Source organism: Chiloscyllium plagiosum, unplaced genomic scaffold (genome assembly GCF_037043375.1).
Source record: "Chiloscyllium plagiosum isolate Xiang-an unplaced genomic scaffold, Cpla_swu_hap1 HiC_scaffold_4, whole genome shotgun sequence".
Lineage (NCBI taxonomy): Eukaryota > Metazoa > Chordata > Chondrichthyes > Orectolobiformes > Hemiscylliidae > Chiloscyllium > Chiloscyllium plagiosum.
Genome location: NW_028270142.1, coordinates 134,677,293 through 134,691,088, shown reverse-complemented (window position 1 = coordinate 134,691,088; position 13,796 = coordinate 134,677,293). Strand labels below are relative to the sequence as shown.

The 13,796-nt window shown below is 40.7% G+C and overlaps 1 protein-coding gene across 4 annotated transcripts in view; it reads left to right on the top strand.

The window, feature by feature from the left end:
- Nucleotides 1-13,796, top strand: part of cep76 (centrosomal protein 76) — a 60,797-nt gene that overhangs the window by 39,432 nt on the left and 7,569 nt on the right. For all 4 annotated transcript variants that reach the window (XM_043687722.2, XM_043687721.2, XM_087986705.1 and 1 more), the window contains 3 exons: nt 1,058-1,246; nt 3,644-3,810; nt 11,376-11,709. In XM_043687722.2, coding sequence (XP_043543657.1) covers nt 1,058-1,246; nt 3,644-3,810; nt 11,376-11,709 — 690 coding nt within the window. The remainder of the gene's footprint in view (nt 1-1,057; nt 1,247-3,643; nt 3,811-11,375; nt 11,710-13,796) is intronic.

The window sequence follows — 13,796 nt, the reverse complement described above, 5'->3', positions numbered from 1 at the left end:
AAGAGGAGACTGAGAGGTTATGCACTTAGGCAGGAAAACAAAAGTTGCAGAAAGCCTCACCAGGGATTTGGGAGTCCTCTCCAATGAATCAGAAAAGGGCAGTATCCAAGTTCAACAGGTAATGGAGAAGACACCTAGAATGTTGGGCTTTATTTCAAAGAGAATAGAGTATAAACATCAGAAGGTTTTGCTAAAACTGTAAAAGATGCTTGTCTGATGACAGCTGAAATACTGTAACAATTTTGGATTTCTTATGTAAGAAAGGAATGTTCACTAGGTTATGAATTTTTAACTCCTTCCACCAATTTAGACTGGCAGCTTTCTGAAGTGAAATTTTACCCAGCATTAAATTGCTGTAGGACTGCCACCAGAATTGTGGTAATGTACCCCTTAGCCTGAAGCCCTAACCTTTAAGCTGGGAACAGGTGGCATTGCGGTACAAATCCAGTTTGTTGAAACTACTGACATCCTTTAATGAACAATGTCATCAGGATAGTCCTCAGGAACCTGCATCCTTTTGTAAAGCCATCAAAGATGAATTCCTCCTCCACCTTTCCTTTGCTATTGATACCCTATAGCTACAGTCAGCTCAGTGAAAAGCCCGGGAGTTGATCCTGTGATTGTCTTTGTCTAAACAGCAGAAGGAGCTACTTTTATTAAACTTGTAAATTTAGTAAAGTATTATTTTATGATTAATTATCTCTCATTGTGGGAACACCTTCAGCAAATATTGTTGTAACAGTGAGTAGACAAATTTAATTAGATTTGGTGCAAGCTCTAATTAACAAAATTATTTAATATTTTCATTTGACTTTCAAAAGCCTTTTAATGATTATTCCTTCAAGTTTCAATATAATGTCCATAAAGTTGAATGGGTACCCTCCCTGAAAGGTGAAACTGTTTGTAGGTTCAGTTATTCATGTATAACTTTTTCTAACAGCCTCTGATTCTGATTCACTTTTATTTGCATGTGAATGAAATGTTATAAATGGATTCTATTTTTACACCGAATGAACTAACTTTTTTTTATTTTTCTCTTCTCTTTGTTCCACCTCAGGATGAGAATGGGGTGAACCGTCCAGTTTGCTCCTATGTAAGACCATTGCGTGCCGGGAGGCTTCTGGACACACCAAGACAGGCAGCCCGATTTGTCAATGTACTTGGTTATGAAAGAGCAGTCGGGGTTGGAGGTGGATCGAAGCAAGAGCAGTGGTGTACTCTGCTGCCTTTTCTCTGCAGAGGCAAGGTATTCCTTTCATAATAAGTTGTATTTCCAAAGGCAACAATGAATTCTGTCCTCAGCAAGTGATTGGTCAAAGCTAAGAAATGTCTTCTGAATCAAACATCTTTGTGCAGCTTCTTGACTCCAGATTTCTGTGTCCTAGTTCTCCTTACCCCAATGTTGCAGCACCTGAATTCCCATAGATGTCCATCCTTCCTTCTGGTTCTTTGAAAGATTGAGAATCAAATGGCACCAAAGCAGTGCATGGGCTGGAATCTTCTGGGCCCAGAGATGAGTTCTTGGGAACATCGGAACAGGATTAGTTCATTCAGCCTGTCAAACCTGCACTACTATTTAATACATTAATTGCTCATCAAATATTTACCACAGTATCCCCATAACTCTTTATGCTGTTGATAATCAAAAATTTATCAACCTCTACTTCAAGTATACCCAAACAATAAGCATCCCGAGTCCTCTTGAGTAAAAACATTTCTCCTTATCCCAGTCCTAAATGGCATGGCCTTATTTTTAAATAGTGCTTCTTAATTGTAGATTCCCCAGCCAGGAAAAGCATCTTACCTGCATCTACCCTGTCTATCCCTTTTAACTATTCAATAGGTTTCAACAAGATCCTTTCTCATTCTTAGAAACTGGAGAATACAAGCCCAGTTTGCCCAATCTTGTTTCATTGCACAGTCCTGCCATCCCAGGAACTGGTCTGGTGAGCTTCTGTTGAACTCCCTTTTTGGCAATACAATAATATCTTTTGCGAGATGAAGAAACCAAAACTGCATGCAACATTCCAGGTGCGCACTAACCAATCGCTTATACAATTGAAGTTTAACTTCACTTCTCCTGTTTTCACATCCTTTTGCAATAAAGCCTTACATTCCATTTGCATTCCTAATAGCTTGCTGTACCTGCATGTTAGCCTATAGTGACTTATTGACAAGGCTACCTATGTCCCTTTGCATGTTTACACTTTCCAACTTTTCACAATTTAAGAAAAGCTCTACGTAACTGCTCTGCCTACCAAAGTGGGTAACCTCACATTGTTTTATTCCATCTGCTACATTACCCAATCACCAAGCCCGTCTGAATCCTCTGAAATCATTTTAAATCTGCCACTCAACACACATTCCTGCTTAGCTTTGTATCATTTTTAAATCTGGAAATATTAGGTTTGGTACTCATTCCAATCATCGATGTGTATTTTGAATAGTTGGGGCCTGAGAATTGATTCTTGTGATACACCATTAGTTACAGTTTGAAATTGTGTGAATGACCTATTTATTCCTACTGTTTTCTGTCTGTTTTCTGCACCTTACTTCCTGTATTTCCTTGAATTTTGCTAACTGAGTTTATGTGGGGATCTTTTCATAAATCTTCATTTATCATTGTTTGTTGGATTGCATTTATATTCTATTCTTCCTTTCCATATCACTTTCTTGGGCTTCCTTTGCTATATTCTAAAACATCCTAATTTCTGATTTATTACAATTTCTGGCCACTTTATTAGCCTTTTCCTTTAATCTTATAAAATCCTTTAACTTGCTTTGTCGGTCACATTTACTGACCTCTATTGAAGGAGTGTAAAATTGCTGTAAGCCATGTAATACTTAAAGATTGTAGGTAGGCAATGCACAATCTGGCGTTTTAATGCATTTTCCCAGTCCAGCTTAGCCAATTTGTGCCTCATGCTTTCATAATTTCCTGTATTCAAATTTAACCCTCTTGCTTCAGATTGAAGGTAACTTAATTTTTTGGATGATGACATTGTCGAAGCCTGTCACCTTCTGCCTGAATTAAGTTCTGGGTGGAAAGGTCCAAGCTGCCAGTTGAGGTCCTAAGTGGTTAATTAATGAACACTGAAGTGCCTACCCCTACCTAGACTGGTGTTCAAATTTCCTACTTTGTTCTTTACAGAATTCTTGCATATAATGTTCTCTCTTGTCTACTTAGTGTCTCTGAACCTAATCCCTCCCTCAAAAAATTCTAACGCTAGTGTTCCTTTCTCCAACTCTGTTCTGTCTTTACTCAACAATGTGCGCCTGACTCAACATCAATCAAGAATTTTTGGATGATAGCTTACTCTGTTAAATACTTGAATAATTCTCCAGACAGTGCTTCCTTCAGACTTTTTGAAAAAAGTGCTTGTATTTGTATTGAAGCTGATATGTTCTCAAGTTGCATAAAAGCACCTGTCATCCAATTAATGACTTATTTTGCAAGACATCTTTCATTATGCTGAGGAATTGTTCTATTATTTCAGTAGTTGACCAGTTGAGGTGGGTGGAATTCAGAAACGTACAAGATTGGGAAATAAAGTCATACACATGGCTATATATCTGTATAGTTGTGATGTAATGAAAAATCATTCTATTGTCTATAATCAGTGTAACTATTGGTAACCTGTAGGGAGACTGTGAAGATCATGCCAACTTACTGTGCAGTTTGCTGTTGGGTTTTGGATTGGATGCCTATGTGTGCATTGGAACGAAAGCAAAAAGGATCCCTCACACTTGGGTGATGACTTATGGAACTGATGGAGCGGTCGTTTTCTGGGAGAGTTTAACTGGACACAGGTGAAATTGGGGTACTTATGCTCTGAAAACCATCTATTAATAAGTCAAGTCTCTTAAACGCAACAATTCTATAATTTAACCAATGGGTATCGGCCCCAGTGTGTTTTTCTATTCCTAGTCAGTTAATACACCTTTTCTGTGACTGAGGGGATGATTGCACACACAGCCTACTTGTAGGATCCTTCTACTGGAGGATTTGCAGCTTTTTGATCCATGGATTGCCGAAGTCTGTTGAGAAAGACGATAAGAAATGTGCTAGCTCTAAGTGAGCTAATCATTCTGAGACATGGGGAAATTCCTGACTCTCACCTCAATTCAGGCTTCTGAACATAACCAGTGTAATTACCAATGCTAATACAATTTTTATTTTCTAGTATAAGAATATGATCTGCTGACGTTGTCCAGGTACCTGTGCATTTTTTTTTTAATGAAAATTGGAGATGGGACATTTCCCCCATCATGAATTAAAAAGTTAGGAATGTAGAGAGCACAAAAAAGTAATCTGTAGTTCAGAGTGCCATCTTCATTCTATTCTATTTTATTTCAGTTCCATTTAGCCTGTGAATGAACACTTTTTTTCCCTTAATTTGCTGATGTGTTCTGCGTGTTGATGATGCATGTGCTTACCATTCTGTGTGAAGTAGTTGAACCTGTGCTGTCTTATTTACCACCCTCTGTTTGAGTACATGCATGTGGCTTTTATTGTCAGAATTTATAGTTCTTTCAACGTTTTTATTAGTTTATCTATACTCCCTAGAATCTTGCATTTCAATTAATATCACCAGCTGTCTTTTCTCGTTTTTAGTATTTCCACAGAGCTTGAGTAGAGTCAGAATGTTTACAATGCAGAAAGAGGCCCTTCGGCCCTTTGTGTCTGCTTTAGTCATCAAACAAACTCCTATTCTAATCCATTTTCAAGCACTTAGCCTGTAGCCTTGTATGCTGCAGTGTTTGAAGTGTTTATCTAAGCAGTTAAATGTCTTAAGCATTTCTTTCTTTACTAGCCTTTTAAGCAATGCGTATCAGATACCTACAACCCTGTGCTTGAATAAGAAAGATTTCCTCAAATCTCTTCTAAATCTCCTGCTTACCTTAAACTGTACCCCTGATTATTGGCCCATTTATTAGGGTGAAAAACGTTTCCCTTATCTGCCCTCTCAAAACTCTGCGTACACACCAGTTACCTCGTTCAGCTCTGCTCGAAGGAAAAAGTCGCCAATCTATTGTCTCTTTACAACTAAATTGTTCCAGGCTGGGCAACATCCTGGTGAATCTACTCTGCCCCCTCTACAGTGCAATCACATCCCTCCTATGCAGTGGTGGTTATTCTGCACATGGTGCAAGCTGTAGTCAAACTAGTGTTACAAACAGCACCATCATAACATCCTTGCTCTTGTAGTCACTGTCTGGACTAATAAAGCGAAGTATTCCATTTGCTTTCTTAACCACCATATTGACCTGTCCTGCTGCATTTAGGGTTCTATTGACATGCTGAGCAAGATTCCCCTGATCCTCCATACCTCCTGGAGCCCTACCATTCAACGTAGAATTGTAGAGTTATACAGCATGGAAACACTCTTCGGTCTAACCAGTCCATGCCAAATTAAACTAGTCCCACCTACCTGCTCCTACCCATTTCCTTACAAACCTTTTCTATTCATGTATTTATCCAAATGTCTTTTAAACATTGAAATTGTATCCACATTCACCACTTCCTTAGGAAATTCATTCCACACGCAAACTACCCTCGTGTTTTTAAAAAAAACAAATTGCCTCATGGCTTTTTTAAATCTGTCCTCTCACTTTAAAATCCCCCTACCTCGGGAAAAGGCAACTACCATTAACTCCTCTCTATACCCTTCATTATTTTATAAATTTCTGTAATGTCATCTCTCAACCTGAAAAAAAAACTTAGTCTATCTGGCCTTTATTTATAACTCAAACCTTTCATGGCTGGCAACATCCTGGTAACTCTCTTCTGAATCCCCTCCAGCTTAATAATATCCTTCCTATAACTGGCTCTACTGTCCTGGTAGAGCTGGATACAATATTCCAGAAGAGGCCTCACCAAGATAATGCAAGATAATGAAAGGGTGGACACTGGGAATTTGTTTCCATCAGGCGGGGCTACTAGGACCTGTGGGAACAGCCTTAGAATTAGAGGGGGTTGATTTAAAACTGAAATGAGGAGACATTTTCTTCAGCCAGAGAGTAGTGGGCCTGTGGAATTCATTACTTCAGAGCGCAGTGGAGGCTGGGACGTTAAATGTCTTCAAGGCAGAGATTGATAAATTCTTAATCTCGCAAGGAATTAAGAGATACAGGGAGAGTATGGGCAAGTGGTGTTGAAATGCCCATCAGCCACAAATGAATAGCAGAGTGGACTTGATGGGCTGAATGGCCTTACTTCCACTCCTACGTCTTATGGTCTTACCAATGTCCTGTACAATCTCTATATAACATCCCAACTCCTGTAGTCAAAGGACTGAACAATGAAGACAAGCGTGCCAAATGCCTTTTTAACCACCCTGTCTATGTGATGCAAACTTCAAACTTGAAAGAGTTCAGAAAAGATTTACAAGGATGTTGCCAGGGTTGGAGGATTTGAGCTATAGGAAGACGCTGAACAGGCTGGGACTGTTTTCCCTGAAGCATTCCCTGTTCAGCGTCTTCCTATAGCTCAAATCCTCCAACCCTGGCAACATCCTTGTAAGGGGTGACTGTATAGAGGTTTACAAAATTGAGGGGCATGGAAAGGATAAAGAGACAAAGTCTTTTCCCTGAGGTGAGGGAATCCAGAACTAGAGGACATAGGTTTAGGGTGAGAGGGGAAAGATACAAAAGAGACCTGAGGGGCAACTTTTTCATGCAGAGGGTGGTATGTGTATGGAATGAGCTGCCAGAGGAAGTGGTGGAGGCTGGTACAGTTACAACATTTAAAAGGCATCTGGATGGGTATATGAAGGAAGGGTTTTGAGGGATATGGGCCAGGTGCTGGCAGGTGGGACTAGATTGGGTTGGGATATCTGGTCAGCATGGACGGGTTGGACCGAGGGTCTGAATCCATGCTGTACACCTCTATGACTCTGTGTACCTGATTCACTAGATCCCTCTGTTCTACTACACTATCCAAGACCCTGCCATTAATTGTATAAGCCCTGTCCTTACTGATTGTACGAGAATGCAATACCCCGCATTTAACCAAATTGAACTCCATCTGCCAGTTTTCAGCCTGTTGACCTGTTTGATCAAGATCCTTTTGTAATCTTAGAAAACCTTCTTCACTGTCTACTATACCATCAATTTTGATGTCATCTGCAAACTTTATTTAAATAAATAACAGACAAAAGAGGACCCAGAACTGATCCCAGTGCAACACCACTGGTGACAGGCTTTCAGACTGAAAAGCAACCCTCCACCATCACTCTGTCTTCGGCTGTTAAGCAAATTACCTATACAATTGGTAAGCTCACTCCGAATCCCATGTGACCTAACTTGACCAATTAATCTACTGTGCAGAAACTTGTCTAAAGTCCAAGTAGAGAACATCTGCTGCTCTGCCCTCATCAGTCATTCTTATTGGTAACTTAAAAATTCAATCAAATTTGTGAGATACTATTTATCTCGCACAAAACCATGTTTCTCCAAGTGGACTCTAATTCTGTCCCCTCAGATTTTATTTTTTAATATGTTCCCTAACCACAGATGTTTGCACTGTAGTTTCTTGATTTATCCCTGCCACTCCTGTGGCTAGAGAGGATTTGAAAATTAATGTTAGAGTTCCTGCAGTTTGCTCCTTTGCTTCCCACAAGCAGCATGGGATACATAGCATCTGGGACTGGGATTTATCCTCTAACAAACCTGATAAAACTACTAATAGCTTCTCCCCCTCAATGCCAATTAATTCAAGTATATCACAGTCACCCACCCCAATTTCTATGCCAAAATTATCCTTTATTGTGAATACAGATGCAAAGCATTCATTCAAAACCTCAGCTGTGTCTTCCAATCTTGCATACCCCTTGACATCTAAGTCTCGTCACATGTTAGTTCCACACTTCACCTTACCAGAAACATGTTTGCCCTTCATCCTTTTGAAAGTTTCCCACAGCTGCCGTAGATTTTCTTACAAGTAGCTGCTGCCAGTCCACTTTGGTCAGATCCAGTCACCGTAAAATCCCACCCCCTCCTAAAGTTAGAGCCCTTATTTCCAATTCAACTTTCCCTATTCATAATAGACTTAAATCTTATTAAATGATCGTCATTGTCACTGAATTGCTCCCCCACCGCCATATCTACCAATAGCCTACCTTTGTTTGTTAAAATTAGGTAACATCGCCCCTCTCTTGTTGGACTTTCTGCTGGAAAGGGACATGCTGGCTTGTAAAACTCCGAGACATAATTTCAGAATTCTGCTCTTTCTCAGCCTTTCACACTTTGTCTATCCCAGTTAATATTGAGCAAGTTGAAATCTCCTATTATTACCCTATTGTTTTCACAATTCTCTGGGAGTATCTCTGGTAAAAATTCCCATTCCTGAGAAGGTAGTGGCTGGCCACTATCTTGAACCTCTCCAGTGTTCTTAGGTGTGGTTTTTGATGGAGCTGATTTAGTTTACTGAGAGAGTTCAGAATCAACAACACTGGTCAGAATGACAGTTTACCTTTTCTCTCAACATTGAAGAAATTCTACCTCTGTTCTTTCTACCAAAGTGAATAACTTCTCAATTATTTACATTATGTTCCCTCTTGGTTGAAACTTTATTGCTGGAACAGCACAGCAGGTCAGGCAGCATCCAGGGAACAGGAGATTCGACGTTTCGGGCACAGGCCCTTCTTCCGAAACGTCGAATCTCCTGTTCCCTGGATGCTGCCTGACCTGCTGTGCTGTTCCAGCAATAAAGTTTCAACTTTGATCTCCAGCATCTGCAGACCTCACTTTCTCCTCCATTATGTTCCCTCTGCATTGTTCTAGCCCATTCCCCATTCATTCCTCTTTTCTAAGTCCTCTTAAAGTCACTTTGTACCATTCTCAACTTATACATTCCTACCCAGATTGGAGTCATCAGTAAATTTGGAAATATTACAATTGGTCCCTACATCCAGGTCATCCAGGCTTAACATTTGTGGACCTAACATTGATGTTCCGGTGATGTCCTATTAGCAACTCCTCAGAATGATCGGTTTATTCCTATTCTCTACTTTGCCTACTGACCAGTTCTCAATCCATTCTAGTGTGTTCCTCCCAACCCTATGTGCTGTAATTTTATTTGCTAACTTCCTGTGAGACTTCATCAAAAACCTTCTGAAAAACCAAATATACCAGACCCACTGGTTCTTTTCTGTCTGTGGTACAAGTAACACCCTCTTTAAAATCTCCCAACATGTTTGTCAAATATAGCTTCACATTTGTAAGTCCATGTTGACTCTGCCCAATTTTTGTATTCTTTTTTAAAATGTTCAATTATCATATCCTTTATAATAGATTCTAATATTTTCCCTATGAGATATCAAGCTAGCAGACCTATTGATCTGCACTCTCTCTTCCTCTCCTCTTAAATACTGGGGTTATATTTGCTACCTTTTAGTCAGCAGAAACCCCTCGAGAGTATTTAGAATTACGAAAGATAGCCACCAAAGCATCCACTATCTCTCTCGCTTCTACTTTTGGCACTCTGGGATGGAGCCCATCTGGTCCAGGAGATAGATCAACCCTCAATCTTGCTTATTTATCAAGTGTTACCTCTTTACTAATATTTTCTTTTCGCTCTTCAAATACTGCACTTTGGTTACCTAGTATTTAGATTAGATTAGATTACATTACAGTGTAATTTATGGACCAGGAAATTTACTCCATCTTCTTTGAAGATGGACACAAAGTAATTTTTTTATTTTCTCTGACGTTATATCTTTTCCATTATAAATCGTCCTATCCCACTTCTAATGGGCCCACATTTATCCTTCTAATTTTTTTTTTCCTATATCGATAGAAGCGTTTACAATCTACCTTTTGTTTCCCTTTGGATTGCATTCATTCTCTTTTTTTTGCCCTTTCTTTACTGGCTCCTAAATTTACTCCTGGTTCTCAGGCATATCACAATTTCTGGCATTCCTATAAGCCACTTGCTTGATTTAATGCCATCTTTAACACTGTTAACCATGAGTGATTTATCTTTCACTTTGGGTCTTTGTGCCTTAGAGAAATGTATGTATGTTGGCAACCTTACAGTATTTCTTTAAACACTAGCTACCATCAAACCTCTTAGTGTATTTTCTCAATCTACCATAGCCAACGTTCTCCTCATACACTCAGTTTCCTTTTCCTCCATATTTAAGACTTTAGTTTCAGAGTGAGCTATGTTACATTCAGCCCTTACATTAAGCTATATCCTTTTTTATTTGTATTCATTCATGAAATGTGGCCTCTGGCTGTGTCAGTATTGATTTCCACTCTCTCCACAACCACCTGATGAAGGAGCGGCTCCGAAAGCTAGTGCTTCCAATTAAACCTATTGGAGTATAACCTGGTGTTGCGATTTTTAACTTTGTACACCCCAGTCCAACACCGGCATCTCTAAATCAGTCTCTTCTTGCCCTTGAGGAGTTGCTAGTGAATTGCTTTCTAGAACTACTGCAGTCCATTCGGTGCAGGTCTGTACTGGTTAGGAAGGAGTGTCAGGATTTTATCACCGAGATACTGAACAAGTGGCGATAATTGAATTAAATTAGCTTTATTGTTACATGTACTCAAAGGAGTACAGTGAAAGGTTGATAAGTTGCCTCTTACAGTAACATCTTAGGTACAAAGGTACTTCGGCACAATCCTTACTGGTAGAATAGAAAAATGAAGAAAATAAAGTTACATTACAACTATACATAATTAAACCTAACCTTAAGTAAGTTTAAAAAGGCAAACATCCCAGTTTGTCTCCAAGCTGTCTGCAGCATACCAGTGCAGGGGATCTCCATGTGGCCTGACCACTGTCTACTGCCATGCTCTGCTGCATTTCACCAGTATCCCTGCTTGGACATTCTGGTCGCCAGTGTCTCCCCTCCAGCCACTGGTGGCTCCGCCGACCCCACATCAGAGGCTGAGAGAAGGGAGGAAGGAGGGAGAAAAAAAGAAGGGTGGGGCAGATGAGCTCCTGATGGAGGGTCCTACTCTGCCACCATCTTACCTGATATATTTTGAGATCAGGATGGTGAAGGGAATCTTGCAGATGTTCCCTTTTCCTCCTTGATGGAAGTGGTCCTGGGTTTGGATGATGCTACCTGACATTTATCAATGGGTTGTTGAGGATTCTTTGGGCATAGGACATTCACTTTGACATATCTCTGATTTGCTACCCTCTCTACTGAAAGCACTGCCCATCAAGTTGCATCTGTTGTGTAAATATGACTATTAAGGGCTCTTATGGTTCGGAGAGGGTGTCCCTACCTCGGAGGCTGGGTTCAGGTCCTATCTGGTGTGTGTAGTAAAGTCTTTGAGCAGGTTGATTCGAAAATATCTATCATATACATGTTATTGGCAATCTCTATTTAAAGTTGATGTCTCTGTTGCTTTAGATATGTTCACAGGCCTGTTAATCCTGATGACCCACCACTCGTAGACCAACCAAAAAGGACATATCCATATTGTTCGATAGGCAGCATTTTCAATCACCAGAACTTTCATGCTAACTGCCAGCCGTCTGACACTGTCGAACTGTGTCACTTTGACCTAAATGATGAGTCGAAGTGGAAATCCATGAGTATGGAGGCCATAAAATCTGTATGCGCTCCTGGATCATCTATTTCACTGCCGCCATTTCCGCCTTTGTGTGCTCCCACAATTGATGGTGCAGCTGCGAGCAATGAGATTGAGCTGGTTTTGAGGAGTCTGATTTCTGAGCATAGGAAGGTAAGGGTATTGTCAGAAGTGATGAGTATTTGTAGGGTTCCAGCAACATGAGAAATACTGTCAATGTTTCCAACATATGGTGGAACCAGTAAATTAAATCATCAAACCAACATTCTTTATGTAAACTTACTCAGTTTCCTTCTTTAAGTATTTTTTAATTAAAATTACTGTCCTTCATTTCATTGAAGAAAGGAAAGTAGATTTCTTTAATTTGATTTATTATTGTCACACACCGAGATAGTGAAAAATATTGTATCGCTTGCTATCTAGACAAATCATACCTTAAATAAGCACAGGGTAACATCTTAGCCCATTGTTTAGCATTCTGAGGTTAGAAGCAGCCCTGAAATTGATCGTAGCCTCACTATTGCTAAGTGTTCTCCAGAACAGCTCAGTAGGTTGGTAAACCTATAGAAAGCCTTCAAACCAAAAAGAAAAGACAAGCTGACATATTGTCCCACACTGGTGCAGTGCTATAAAATATCACACATGCAGTTTAACATTGCTCGCTGTCCACAGCTAGAAAACTATAATTAAGTAAATTAAATTATTTTCCAAAACTGACTCATTTACTCATTTGCATCTACAATTTGCATCTATAATTTAACTTTCTCATTCAAGGTCCTAACACTTATTTAAATCTTTCTATCCATTGCAAATATGTGGGCAACGAAATAACACCACAGAGGCCAGTATCTTGTCACAAAGACATTGTTTTTTTTTTACATGTGAAGAGTCTTTGATATCGATCCAGTTTCGTGAGTGAACAGAATTTCTGACACTTGTTTATATCTGTCAGCCAGGGCTCCTTGATAGAACCAACAGCCCCAATCAGGCAGCTCCTATTCTGAGGTCCACCTGACTGACATTGCAATCACTATATCTTGCCACCTGACTCCAAGGACATCGGCCAGTTCGTTTTGTAGCTGATCCTGGGGCATTTGTGCACCGTTTCAGGTTCCTCCATCTCTGCCTATGATATGGGTGGCATGTCACTGACAGTAGTTTGCGTTTTCTGCCCAGAATCTTGGTAGAAATTCATTCTCCTCTTCAGGCAGCAGAGGAGGCATCTGCCTTGTCAACTTAAAATTCCAAAGTACCTTCAATGCTAGATAGAGAGGCAAACAGTTGGAAAGGCAGTCAAGGAGTTAGGCATGTTTTGCTCCTGCACAGTTTGCAAGTTTGCAGCTTTTATATGTTCAGGACCATAGCACCTAGTCAAACTTTATATGTCACTGGACCTGACCTTGCATTGACCATGCCTCTTACCCATGCAGTGCAGTTCCTGGGTTCCTACACCAATGTTTATCCCCTGAAGTAAACTGTTTCTCTCTTGTTTAGTGGAGTCTCGTGGTCCATTATTGTTATGAATTTACTTCTGTAAAAGGTATTGCTGGAACTTCCTGACTCCGGATATGACCTCCTTCATGATTTTCACTTCCCCGGCCCCCAACGCCTTATCTTCACAATGGACATCCAGTCCCTATACATTTCCATCCCCCATCACGAAGGGCTCCAAGCCCTCTGCTTCTTCCTGTCCCGCCGACCCAACCAGTACCCTTCCACTGACACCCTCCTTTGACTGACTGAACTGTCCTCACTCTTAACAACTTCTCCTTCCAATCCTCCAACTTCCTCCAAACCAAAGGAGTAGCCATGGGCACCCTCATGGGCCCAGCTATGCCTGCCTCTTCATCGGATATGTGGAACAGTCCATCTTCTGCAGCTACACTGCAGCCACCCCCCACCTTTTCCTCCGCTACATCGTTGATTGTATTGGCGCTACCTCGTGCTCCCCCGAGGAGGTTGAACAGTTCATCCACTTTACTAACACCTTCTACCCTGACCTCAAATTTACCCGGACCGTCTCAGACTCCTCGCTCCCCTTCCTAGACCTCTCCATTTCTATCTCGGGCAACCGACTCAACACAGACATTTACTACAAACCGACCGACTCCCATAGCTACCTAGGTTACACTTCCTCCCACCCTGCCCCCTGTGAAAACGCCATCCCATATTCCCAATTCCTTAGCCTCCGCCACATCTGCTCCCAGGAGGACCAATTCCACTACCGAACAACCCAAATG